General features: G+C 36.4%; 1 protein-coding gene across 10 annotated transcripts in view; it reads right to left on the bottom strand.

The window, feature by feature from the left end:
• TBCK (TBC1 domain containing kinase) overlaps nt 1-13,317 on the bottom strand; it is a 105,627-nt gene that overhangs the window by 70,280 nt on the left and 22,030 nt on the right. For 7 of the 10 annotated variants that reach the window (XM_038178408.2, XM_027456798.3, XM_027456800.3 and 4 more), the window contains 8 exons: nt 8,150-8,264; nt 6,554-6,627; nt 5,694-5,835; nt 4,424-4,484; nt 3,082-3,143; nt 2,125-2,186; nt 1,275-1,423; nt 109-250 (listed from right to left, as the gene is read on the bottom strand). In XM_038178408.2, the coding sequence (XP_038034336.2) occupies nt 109-250; nt 1,275-1,423; nt 2,125-2,186; nt 3,082-3,143; nt 4,424-4,484; nt 5,694-5,835; nt 6,554-6,627; nt 8,150-8,264 (807 nt within the window). Of the gene's footprint in view, nt 1-108; nt 251-1,274; nt 1,424-2,124; nt 2,187-3,081; nt 3,144-4,423; nt 4,485-5,693; nt 5,836-6,553; nt 6,628-7,029; nt 7,105-8,149; nt 8,265-13,317 lie in introns of those variants that run through there. The other 3 variants (XM_072036939.1, XM_038178409.2, XM_072036940.1) reach the window with 2 other exon arrangements.

Genomic DNA, 13,317 nt, shown 5'->3' with positions numbered 1-13,317 from the left:
GTTTTTCACATATGCACAGGTGTTGAAACTAAAAACCAAACCAAAACATTCTCTCAGCATCACTTCTCCATACATTGTCCTTCCCTTAAAGCGCTTCTCTTTCCTTACTTGGGAAGTGTGCAGACAGGTGGCTTTGATCGAATGATTTCCTTGTTGACAAGTTCTTTCTCCAAGTCTCCTCCAGCCAAACACCAGAGATAATAAACCTCTTCAATTGATCTTTCTGCTAGGTAATCACTATCTTCATCTACTAGGAGAAACCACATAAAAATTGAGTTACAGCTTTTTAGGCAGCTTGTATTTCTTCCTATCACTCTAAACACATTCTGTGGAAGAAAAGTTACTACACTTGAAAAGAGCATAATATGAGGTTAGAAAAGAAAGTGATGTACCCTTTGCACTGCTCTTTAGGAAAATTTACAGAAAGAGCAGATGGGCACAGATCAGAGAAAAAGAAGATGTTTTTGCAGTTTGCCTTGATGGTAGAAAATAGAACCAATCAGATAAATTAATCAAAGGGTGGAGTTTTGCTTTCTGGGCATCTTTTTTTTCCCAAAAAATTAAATAAAACAAAAACCTTATTTTGTCCCCAACAATGCTAAGAGTACAAAAAAGAAACTAGTGACTCATACTGTCTCATCTTCCTTTCACATATCATATACATTAACTAGGTATAAAATCTTAGTCACCAGGAATTGTATAGTGAGATTTTTCTATATATGTATGAATCTCAGAGTTCATCAAAAAACGTCAATGAGGACTTGAAACTTTCAGCATACTGTAGTTTTAAACTCAGAAACTTCTAACCTTCTTTTATTCTGGACAATATGACCTCTCTCACAAGGATTTAGTTTTTCAGTATTTCCAAAAATGATCTCATGCTATGATTCAGCAGAATCCAGTTACCAATGCACAACACAACATAGTGGGGAAGCCACCCCCACCAAAAACCATCTTGTACATGTAAGTGTTCAAATTAAAAAGGCAAAAATGATACTGATATCCCAAGGTACACTTGAATAGTTATGTTAACGTTAATGTTAACTGTTTATTCCCTGAAGGCAAAGTACAAAAATAAAGATGCCATCCTTTGATTTGAACACATCCCTCAAAATCATGTCTGCCTCCAGCTGTGCCCATTAAAAAATTTACTACAAAAATTGTAGTTTTATACCATTTAATAGTTTCTCTCTAACAAAGGATTAAAAGAAAACTCAAAACCATGTTAATTTCCTTCCCCTTTCAGTGACATTCATCCCACTACCTGCTTTTACCTTTGCATAATTGACTTATGTCTTCAGGAAGTGTTAAGTTAGCACACCTTGGAGAAGATGAGAACAGACCAGCAGGTTTGTGAAAGGGAGGGTATAACAAGGATACTTCACTGAACAAACTGTCATGCAGCAATTCTTCTGGAGTTGGTCTTGAGTTAAGAAAAGAGAATATAATGCTATGAGTAAAGTGCTTCCATAAATACTACATTTCAGTAAGAAATGTCCCCAGTAATAAATATTAACAAGTGATGTCAAATTTCAGAAATTTTATTACCAAAAAACCTATCAATTTTGTTCAATTCATAATTTCTAACACTGTGCAGTCTGTTTATAGCCCAAGTTCAGATCTCACCTTCATTTAATATATAAAGCAACTATTTTCTTAACTCTCTTTTAATTCCTCTAAGCAAACGTGAAAAAAATGCAAATGCAAAACTTCAATTAAGGAACAGAAGCCTATTTCCATTTTCAGAAGAAAGTTGCATTGGACTGTCATAACAAAAATGTCTCTTGAAAGGAGAGATTTGAAGAAAGCGGTCCTAATTCTGACCACAGCACAACTGCAGTAACCACCATGGACATCCAGTTATGGAATCACTAAAGCTGTGAAATTAAAACTGAAAATAACCAAATAGTTTTCCCACAAAAATACTCTGCATCAATCTCAAGGTTTTGCACACTTCATTATTTTTTTCCGAACTCTCTACTTTCAAATATTGCAAAGTAATAAAACCAAGAAGTTATTGTCAGTAGCACAAGCCATCAGTATTCCAAAAAACGATCAGTGACTGGACTTCTAATTTCACAGAATCCTAACAGAGTTTATTATGCATTTGGAGTGAATACTTGCCTCTTAGAAGGCTGGAATGTAAGGCATTTTTTCAGTAAATCCATGGTATTTTCAGGAAGGTCCTGGAACATAAGAGAAATATGGAGGGGTTCTGATCATTACTGTCCTAATTGAGCAAGCCACTTAGCTCATACTTAGCTTTTAATATACAAGTTAATCCTTTGAAAGCAATAAAATTTGACATCCACACGTATGAGGTTAGCTGCATGAGATCAAAATGCTGTTTGGAAGTAATTTCATAACCCACATTTACTATGGGGAAAAGAAGACTAGACAATTCAGTGTATGCAGTTATTTATTCTTACTTTTTCTAGTCTAGATATTCTGTACACAGCTGGAAACAATACAATACCTGGGAACTCCTGATAACAGTCAGAATTCGTTTTACACACAGTGTTTCAAGACATAAACACTAAAATTCACTGATTCATTCTGTGTGCAGGGAAGAGTTGAACTGCATAACAACATTGTCAGAATGTGTAAAGCACACTAGGTAGAAAGCTAAATTTCTAGAAGAAAAATCTATAACCTCCAACACTGTAAAGAAAATTAACAACTTACTGAACCATCGAGCAAGGATTAAATTAATTGACAACAATTTTAAGAAAGAATGAACGTTACCAGCACAGGGTACTCGAAAAGATCTTACATATATATTTGCAGTATAGTGCAATAAATTCAAGTGAATAAATAACTTTACTTATATATATATATATATATATATATATATATATATATATATATATATATATATATATTATATACATGAGTTTTTATGTATATAAACAAAAACAAACTTATATTTCATATGTATATATGAAATCCTATGCAACACAACAATAATAAATAAATAAATAAATAGAAATAAATAAATAAATAATAAAATAATAATAAATAAATAAAATAAAAAAATGTTTTGGATAAGATAGCATAGAAGAGTAAACTAGTTCCACAAACCTTAATAATATCAAGGCAACCATGTTCTTCAGCTAATACTGTTACAATATCATCTACACAGCCTTTAAAAACAAACAGAACAGTAAAAAAGTTGAAGACCATGAAAAAAGTGATAGTAATTAAACAGGATATCAGATGAAAGCCCACCACAGCACAGAATATGTATATTTTTTAATTGACGTTGCCACATCAACTGAAGGTGAATTCCCAAAATTAGAAATGAAAGTAGTATCCCCAACGCAGACAGAAAATTAAAGCCTAGAAAATTTAAGTAGTGCATCTAATTTAACAGTGAAAGTCTTTTTAGCAGGCTTAGTAAATCCAGAGCGTCAGTCTCTGCCAAATAAATTCCAACAGCCTTTCTATTTATTAAAAGGAAATTGAAAGAACTTAAAAAATACCTGCATATAGAAGCTCAAAGGACTTTTTATTTGCTACTTGCAGATTATACTGGAAGTGTTTTATAATTTGTTTTCAATGCATTATTGAGAAAATAACTCCCAAGTCAGAATGTGGGCATTTTTCAGTGGATAAAGGTTTATAATAACTTGCACTTAACTTGAAAGGGACTCAAACCCTTCAGGAAGCTTTGCTAATAAACCCCATGCCAAAACAGACAGAATTTCATCACCAGAGTACTAACTACTCAATAAAAAGATGTTTGTAGTGACAGTATCTTTAAAGGTATCGCTATTTGCTCTGGATAAATTCAATAACTTACTCATAAACCTTCAAACTGCAAGCTCATGCTCTGCCCTTCTTCATGGCTCATACACAACCCCCACAATAAACTGAATTTTAAATGCCACAGAAAAGTCCTACTTTCACACTCATTTACATTACTGTAGACACTGATTTTTTGCTTAATGCTTATACAGTTTGTAGATGAAGTCAGAACAAAAGCCTAGACCTAGTAATAAACTCCTCAGCTCTCTATTTTCTGTCTTCCAATTTGAGTTCTGCTTCTCCCTGCTTGGTATCACACCGCTGCTGCAGGGACAGTTTTCTTTAGTGTCATACAGTTCCTATCTCATTTCAGAGACTTCCTGGAACACAGAACAACAAATAACCAACACAAAGACCACCTTTCCTGAACATGTTTTTCCACAGCTTCCCTTACTCTAACACACTCATGGCTCTTCTGCAACATTATTTTAACTGTCAGCCATCTCTGTAGCTTCCCTAAGCAAGTAACCATGCCTCAAATGCATTTTAAGTTCTGGAGATGAAAGCAGACAAAAGATAAAGTACCGTACGTCTGAGCATAACAAGCTGACTAGTTTGTGAAGCTCTAATGGTAACACTACTAGGAAACTTAAAAAAATGATTTTGTGCTACTTACCCAACATAATTATAAATTTTAATCTTTCTGCTATTTCCAAACTTTGGAATAATTTTCTCCCCTAAATGAGTAACAAGATTAAATCAACATTTGAATGCTACTACATAAAAATATTTAGATAGCACACACATCCACCTATACACAAAAACAGTGAAATAAGGTTCTTCAGATTAATTTTAGAAACATTTAGAAACACGATTTACCCCCAAATATACCAGAAGCAGTTTCATAACATCACAAAGAAAAAAATGTATCATTTGTAATGTCTCTTAACTGGAACAAATAAAAACAAACAAAAAACATGCAAAACAAATCCTCAGGTTGCTTCAGCAAAGCTGCAGGTTTATTATTAGTTTAGTAACAAGCTTTCAAAAAGCTGTATTTTTTCCAACGTAAGCGTGAAAAAAGGTGATGTTCATGGTCCTGACCCAGTGACAGCCATAGCTTGTATGGCACACTATTTTTGAAAAGTCATCCAAATATCAGTTCTAAAATGTTTCAACAATATTTTTATGAAAAGATACTTATTCAAAAGAGGAATAATGATCTATGAACACTATAAGAAGTCACAGAATACATAAAAGAATTTCCAGTGCCCTGATGTATTGACTAACTAATACATGCTCTTGACCATGTAACTGTCAGACCATTTAATTGTATAATGAAACTAACTGTTACCATTGGTATATTTGCCAGATCGTGTTTCTATAGAGAATGTTGCTGTCTTTGATTGAAAGTCAAGTTTAACATGTACAAGTGGTAAAGATTATGTTGTCTTAATTTATTCTAACATCTAAAGCCAAATAAGTATTTTTCAAATAAACCTTTAATTCCCTGTAGACACTCTTTAAACTCTGGCAATAAGGCAGATGTAGTGCTTTCATAGTAAAGAAACTTCATTAGTTTCTCATCCTTTTTGAAGAGAACGAGGGCATGATAGCAATATGCTGTCATAAATATGCTTATAAGCATAATTAAAACAAAAAGGTACCTAGAGAGACTTGGTTTAGAAGCTATTACTAAGAATTAGATCACGCAATTGCATCATTGTGGCTTATTCAAGGCAGCTGCCCTTCATGGTAACACTCAGCCCAAGCCAACATGTATCCAGTAACTTGAACACCGCCACCAGTACTGGTCAGGTGGGAATGCAAAATGTAGTCTGATATTTGGAGTCACGTGCTGGACAAGTGTCATTAACCCCATTAGCAAGAGCAATCAACCTGATGTAACTATTCCCCAAAAGTCACAGTCAAACCCTCTTACATACCATGCAAAGCTCAAATAGTATTATGCCAAGAGACCACAGATCTGATTTAGGGCCAGAAGGCAGAGGCTTCTCACACTGCGTATGGTCGCTTGGTTTGACTATTCCCTGTGCAATTACTTCAGGTGCCAGATACGACGGGTACCTAAAAAGATGCAGCAACATTAAGTAATAATCTGTCTGTCCAAAAACCTACTTTTCAGTTACACTACTGAAATTAATTTTGTGTTCTGAGAAACTCGAATTTATACCAATGCAGGTTGTTAGCCAAAATGTACACATTGCAGTAGTTTCACCCCAATGACAAAGTAGTGTCTAGTACATAAAAGGTCAAATTTTAATCATTAGCTCTGTCTTTTTGTGAAAGTAACAAACAGCACTTTTCAAAATAGTTCATCTATTTAAAGATTCAATACTATGTGTATATATGTATATATATGTAAAGATGCAATATATTTATTCAAAGTAAATGTATACCGAATTTCAGCAGTAGTACATTAAATAAATGTACCCTAGAGCCATCCCAGGAGTGTGTGTGGGGGGTTGGTCTTGTTCATTGTCAGGATTCCCATCAAATAACTTTTGAATTAGCAAAATAAATAAATAAATACCCCCCTCAAAAAAAAAAAAAAACAAAAAAACCCAACAACACAAAAAAAACACCACCAACAAAAAAACCAACAGCAAAAGGTATACCTGTTGTTAAATCATTTTAAAAGTAACAAAATCACTTGTTCCTTCAATCGTTCATGATACTACAATAAAAAAAAATCTGAAAACTTTCAAAAGGAAATATCACTACTACCTTTGTGCATCCAAGCAAATATCCTTAATATATTTGTATTGTGCAGCTCCACACTTACCCTATAGGAAAATCAACATCAACGCCTTGAGCAGTCATATGGTAGAGTCCAAATTTAGCCAACTTGACATGTCCCTGAAAAAAATAAAAATAAAAATCAAGAGCAGCAGAATCTGACATCACAAAAATCTTTGAGTTTACAAATATATATGTGTATATATATATTTATGCTAATTTGTCATAAGTAATAAGTTGTCAGAAGGCATAAGAAGCCAGCCTCTTACATTTCTGTTTCAGCTCTTAGGTACAATTCCACTAAAAGCTAGTAAGGTGCTTATTTCTAATGCTTTTACTCTCTGAGAGCACTGTGTAATCACTTTGGGGTACGTCAGCAAGTCAGATCTTTGTACAGTTACAATATATTTTCAGTAAATTAAAAGGACTTAATACTCTCTTGAACATTTTTCCTGTTTCAAAAACTGTTTGCAATCCTGTTTGAATCCTAGAGCTCCCTAAGCAGCCCCACTATTCTCTCACCTCTGCCATTTACCCAGCCTTGCTCCTCCAGTCTTTCTCACCAACTCATTACTATCTTGCTCTCTTTAACTGTATCCACATACATTTCAATCAAATAAGTTTTCCAGGTGCTTGGTTTTATTCTGTGGAGGTAGAAAGGTAACACCAACACCAAAATAACAACAACAAAAAAATAGGCATCGAAGTTAAACTGATATATAGTTTTTGCTGGATTTTGAATAATACTCAGCTACTCTGCAGGTGGTGCAACAGTGAAGGCTACATCAGCAAGCAATTCAGAAGGCAGGGAAAAAGTCTTGAAATTTATAGTCTCACGGCCCCCTTTGCTCTCTTACTGATTGCAGGGCTATCTTAAAATCCTAAGTACTTTTGCTTGTTAGAGCATTATTATGATGTTCATTTGTTCATTTGTACAAGTAATTTACCCAAGAATATATTAGTAAGTGTTCCTTTCTTCCTTCCTCCTCTTTTCTCTCTACCTTCCAAGGGGAAGATCTAGCTCTTCTATTTAAATCGAGTAAGAAGGGGAAGGAGAGAGGGGTTGTCCACAGAAACTGAGCTCTTTGGCTGTTAGTTCAGATAAAGGGATGGCTCTGAATGTAGCAGTAGCTATTAATTTCTCTCATCTTTTTTGAGGGAAACCTTTATTCCACACTGCCAACTCAGTAGTCTGACAACAGAATTGACAGACTGGAATTTTAATAATTTAATGCAAAGAAAAATGTTGATATCTTAAAAGTATCAGACCACCATGAAACACAGGAAATGTTATTAACTACTCACTAGCTAAAAAAAATATACCCTTACTAAACAGAAAGGCTTTGTAACTATTTACAATGATGGCAGTCAGGTAGACTTAGATCACTTCTTTAAGAAGGATGAAAAAAGAGATTTGGGATAGAAGAAAGTGGGAACAAAAAATCCTGCAACATACTTGAAATTTAGGAAATGATGTAAAGTATAGTAAAAAACAACAAACAACCCACACTTGCTGAATATGCCATTCCCTCTCTCCCTCCCCCCAAAAGGTCTGCTCCTGTCCCGTCTCCAAATATGACACAGCATGCTATTTGGCAGCAAGCGACAAAAATGAAAAAAAGATTCATTCCTGCAGCCATACCTTTCGATCCAAAAGAATATTGCAAGGGGAGAGTGCTCGGTGGACCATTCCATGTTTGTTCATATATTGCAAACCTTGTAAAACCTCGTAGGCTATGCATAAAATCCTTGAGGAGCTGAAAACAAAAGAGACGAACAAGTTATACCAAATATTTCCCCTCTAATTAAAAAAAAAAAAAGTGTTTGGAATAGGTTTGGAACTCCACAAGCAAGATTTTCACAATTCTGGAATTGTTTAATGGATCAACACTGAAAAAGGTAGGGTATGTTCAGTAGCACACACAGCTCTTCAAAATCCCACAAGTAGGTTTCTTCACCCTGAACTGGTCCTTAAAAAGAGCAGACAACGTATCTCAGAGATGAAGTGTGACATACTCTCTGTGACACAGACTATGAGATATATCTCAATTTGGGGGGAAAAAAAATCCTTACTTGGTTTTTATTTGCTCTTCCTAAACCTGCTATTAATGTTACTGGATAAGTTTAACTGAACTGAAGCTTTGAAACTCAGATGCAAATGGGAGCTCATCTAGAGGACAGTGTAGACACACTGCTATTTCACACCTATCGGCTTCTGCCATCTTGACATCTAAAACAAGAAACAAAAAAGGGCAGAAAACCTCACTTTCTGCAAAGCTTGTTTTATAACTTTGGAAGCATCATCGGCATCTTCTTTGGAAAGAAATATTTACCATCCAACCCATTTTGATATAACCATGACAAAGCTCAAGAAGTGAACAGGAATTTGTGCAGAGACCACCAGCCTTAGGCTTCCTACGTGCACCCAAAAGAAGAAAATAAACCACAGGTGCAATGTCACCCAGAGAAATTCCATTTTTTTTTTTTTTTTAAATCCTTTTTATCCTATTTTATTTTTTTATCACCTCCTTCTCTTGCTTTTTAAAAATCTGTGCAACAGCAGAACAAAGGGTTGCATTATAGACTGGCATGAGTGACAAGCCAAGTTAGCTGACCTAAGACCCAAATGAATTTCTTCATTAAGGTTTTATTAGCTACTATTCACTACTGTTTGAAAGCCAAAATTTTGTCATGAGAGCAAATAGCTATATTTTGACAAAATCCACAAGTCCAACAAATGCTCATGGAGTAGTGCAACACGAAAATACTGAAGAGGTCTATTAAGAGTAGTCTATTAAGATCATTACATCATTTTACATGGGGTTATTCTCCGGTCTTTAACCTTTTCCTTGAAGAAAGCCTCTGCACTACTTTGCACTAGCTGTGAACATACACTTCTAAGTTAAATGCTAAGCACAGCGCAAATCTACTCTAACACATGTCCACATTGCTGTAACTGGGATCACAGCATTTGGAAGTGATTCTCAAGGTCTTAGCAATTGAACCAAAACCACATGGCTGATGACCGCAAAACCAAAACAACCCCCCGCAACCATCTCACACCTCCCTTGCTGGCACTTTTGCCCTTCCCCATCCCTCCTATCCTGCAGTTACATGATACGGCCCAGCACTAAAAGCTGTTGGCTATGTAGTTTTTCCACAGTCATTCTTAAGCAGAGATGCAAACACGGCAAAAATTTATTTTGCAGGCCTTCAGATTTTCTGCAGTTTTTGTTTGCATCTCATATATTCCTGATAACTGTTGCAAACCAAATACCCTCTTAGTTTTGCACAGCTTTGTAAAACCTGTTACTGCAAAAAGTAACACATGGAGAATTCAGGTTTGCAGTAAGGAACCACTGCATGTGAAAAGTTAGCACCTTATTCTGGCCTAAAAAGTGTTTCTGTGTATATATTTTTAAAAAGTGAATAAAGTGAATAAAGTGACTTGACGCCGCTGTGCCTGAGGTGTAGTATCAACTGGAGACACAAGGGGGCCTCAGCTACCCATTCATGCTCCCTTCCAATCCTTAAAAAAAAAATCAGGCAAATGCACAGAAACACGGGTTTGGGATTCTTTGCCATTTAAGATAAATCCTCTCTGGCACTGCAATGAGCAGAAACACATGAATAAAGTATTTTAAAATTATGCATATTTCCCAAGCACTCAGTGCCATCCTAATAGGCAGAAGTGTTCAGCCAAATACCTCACTCTCCAAGGAAAGCAAGCACACTCCCCAGCCAAAAAGGAATTCTGTGTAACAAGCTCTCCAAAGCATTGTTGCCCATTAACTAGTCCTTATTTCACTTATCATGTACAACACATGGTTTGTGGCTATTACTAATGAGCTTTGCATTTAACTGCAAGTTCAACGCAGTCGCTTGCCTCACTGGAGATCACTACCAAGTTATCACCTAGCTTCAGGTGGCCCAGCTCTCTCAGTTTCTGTGGCCACTGTCAATGCTGCACGCACTGAAACAGGCTTCGGGAAGTGCAGAGGGTGCACTTGTGGAACTACCTCCAGGCTTCAGGGATGGCGACCTTTATAGAATAAATAAATCATAATTAAAAATAAAACCACAATCATAATTAAAGATAAAACCACAAAATCCAAGGAGGACATTTAGGGCACCAAATGTCAGGGACAAGGTCTGAGCTGATTCAGAAACTTTTTCCCTAATATCGAAGCCTGTTTTTCAACAGGCTACCTCGGGTCGTAACTATGAGAGGTCTAGAGGAATGTTTAGCCACTGGAGCTCTTAAACTGGAGGAGCTTCAGCATCCTCCTTTAATAGGAGGTAGAAAGAGAAAAAAAAAAAAAAAAAAAAGGAAATGAAAGGGAAAAAAAGGACAAAAGCACTGTGATCTACACCAGGGGAAAAAGGTAACAAAACAGAGGCATAGCAGGTTTGCTGCCAACCACTGCTATACCACTGACCTACTAAGGACTGCAAAACCAGTCGTGTGATGTGAAATACCCTGCGCATCTCATCGGCTGTGGTCATGATTATGCCTTCAAACTGCTGTGAAGGAAATTATTCCACTGCTCAAAGCAGATATGGTAGGAGGCATTAAGAACCAAGGCTGAGATCCACTTCAAGAAGTGACCTGAAGGGGCACCAATCGTCTCCAGCTTCCTACTTTTCCTAAAAGCAAAAATTTTAAGGCTCTTCTCCTTATCAACAGGAGCAACTGTAAAGAAACAGGAATTTATCTGCAAAAGAAACACTTTGCAGACAGGAAAAAAAAAGAAAAAAGAAAAAAAAAAGATATCATCTGTCTACAACTACCAGCACTTATCCCAGTTCTTTTATCCTCAGTCTGGATATCAAAAAGTCTACTCAGTTATAATCTACTCAAATGGACTTTTAAGAAAGGATTATCTTCGAGTGAGAGGACTGAACACTGGTATAAAACCAAACTGCTTGATTTCATCATTCTCTGTTAATTCCTTGGTTTTGAGAAGGAAAGTAGCTGTGAAAGGAGGTATTTATTTTGATATTCCTTCACTCTAGAAACAAAGAATTGAAATAATATATGGATTACTCCAATACTGGATTTACATTTGAAACTTGAATGTATAAAACTGTAGTGAAGGAATTCCGAGGGAGTAACTGAATTGCTCCCTCAGAAATTAATTTTGTGGGCAGAAAAAAAATATCTCTACAAGCTGATACGAGCAAGTTCAGTCATCAGTAGAAAGGCAGCATGGTTAAAGAGGCATGTGCGTGGCATTTGTGGGGGAAGAGAGAAAGGAAGACTTAAAAACCCACAAAAATGAGGATTGTTTTATTACCTCCAGAATTTGTCAGACCAAAAGCTATACCAGACAAATGACTAATTTCCACACGCTAATAGTACACAGGTGGCTGCACTGAGCCCTCACCAAAAAAAAAATATATTAACTTTTCCATTTAGCAGTCAGCCTGATCTCCAGCCTGCTGAATTCTTACTGCCAAGGACGTGGAGCTGCTTTCTGGAAGTTTGCTTCAGGAGCCACCAACCCAATCTGTCACAGGAAACAGATGTGCCAGCAAAGTTTCGATCTCTTACCGTGCTGCAAAGCCACTGACAAGTGGATCTGATTTCTTAGGACACTTGCCACTTTTTGGACTCAGACAGAGAAGAAAAAGAAATGTTACTCTTTGTGTGCCCACTGCAATCTTCCCTATGACTGAAAATGGCATCTGGGCCAAGATGAAAGGGAAAATTTGTACTAACAGAAAGTGGCATACTGAGATCCTTGCCTTCTTCAGAGGATCATTTTTAAGAAACAGAGAGAGAGAGATTTATCAGGAACTAATTAAAGACAATAAACCCTAAAATAATTAGTGGAATGAAGAGCTGAGTGACCGTAACCAGCCAGTAGTACCAGAGCAGTGCCTGGGAACAAACATACATGAAGAATTGCCCAAGCTGGAAGTCAGCATAAGCACGAGAGCAAACAAAAAAGCTTGCAAACGTTCAGATCAGAAATTAGAAACTTTAGGACTTAAAGGCAGAATTACGAATTCTTGAAAACAAACAAACAAACAAAAAAACACCAACACACACACACACAAAAAAACACATACAAATATTAACTACATACAATTCAGCTTGAACAGTTATTAATTTATTTCTGATCATTAATGGGAGTGATAATGAAACTGCTTGTGAAAGTAAGAAGCTGGATCAGAAACTCCAAGATCTGATGCTGTGGTAACAAACAACTTTTCTGCAATTGATTATTTCCACTTTAGGTAAAATGAATGGCCTTCCAAACCTTAAATATTGGCTTACTAGTGCAGACCCAAAAATAAAGTTGAGACCAATATGGTGTTTCCTAAAAAGATGATTGGCAGATGCCTAGGAGAGGGGGGAACACAGGACAAGCATATGTGAAATGTATGGACCCTGATACTTGCTTGGTTTCCAAACTGAAGATACAGACAAAAAAAACCCAACACATAAAACAACAAAAGCACCACCACAAAAACACACACAGGTGTATACACACACACGGTTTGCCTCCTGAGAATCACATCTGATAATGTCTGAACACAAAGTAAGCCCTGCAAGCCTCAGCAGCTCCCTTAACAGGACACCCATTATTCCAAGTCCCTCATCCATGTTCAAAGGAAATGACCTGTCAAATACTGTGGAAATCCACAGCCACCAAGTATTCTGCTGGTACGAATTCCTTGCTGTCTATTTTAGCACGGGGTTCTCTTCATGTTGCTCTGTTGCTCTAACTTCCAGAAGACTAATTTTAAATTTCAGCTCAAAGCAAAGAAAATGACTGCCAAGCTCCAGAGTAGGAAAGGAGG

Source organism: Anas platyrhynchos, chromosome 4 (assembly GCF_047663525.1).
Source record: "Anas platyrhynchos isolate ZD024472 breed Pekin duck chromosome 4, IASCAAS_PekinDuck_T2T, whole genome shotgun sequence".
Lineage (NCBI taxonomy): Eukaryota > Metazoa > Chordata > Aves > Anseriformes > Anatidae > Anas > Anas platyrhynchos.
This window is presented reverse-complemented; position numbering and strand designations above follow the sequence as displayed.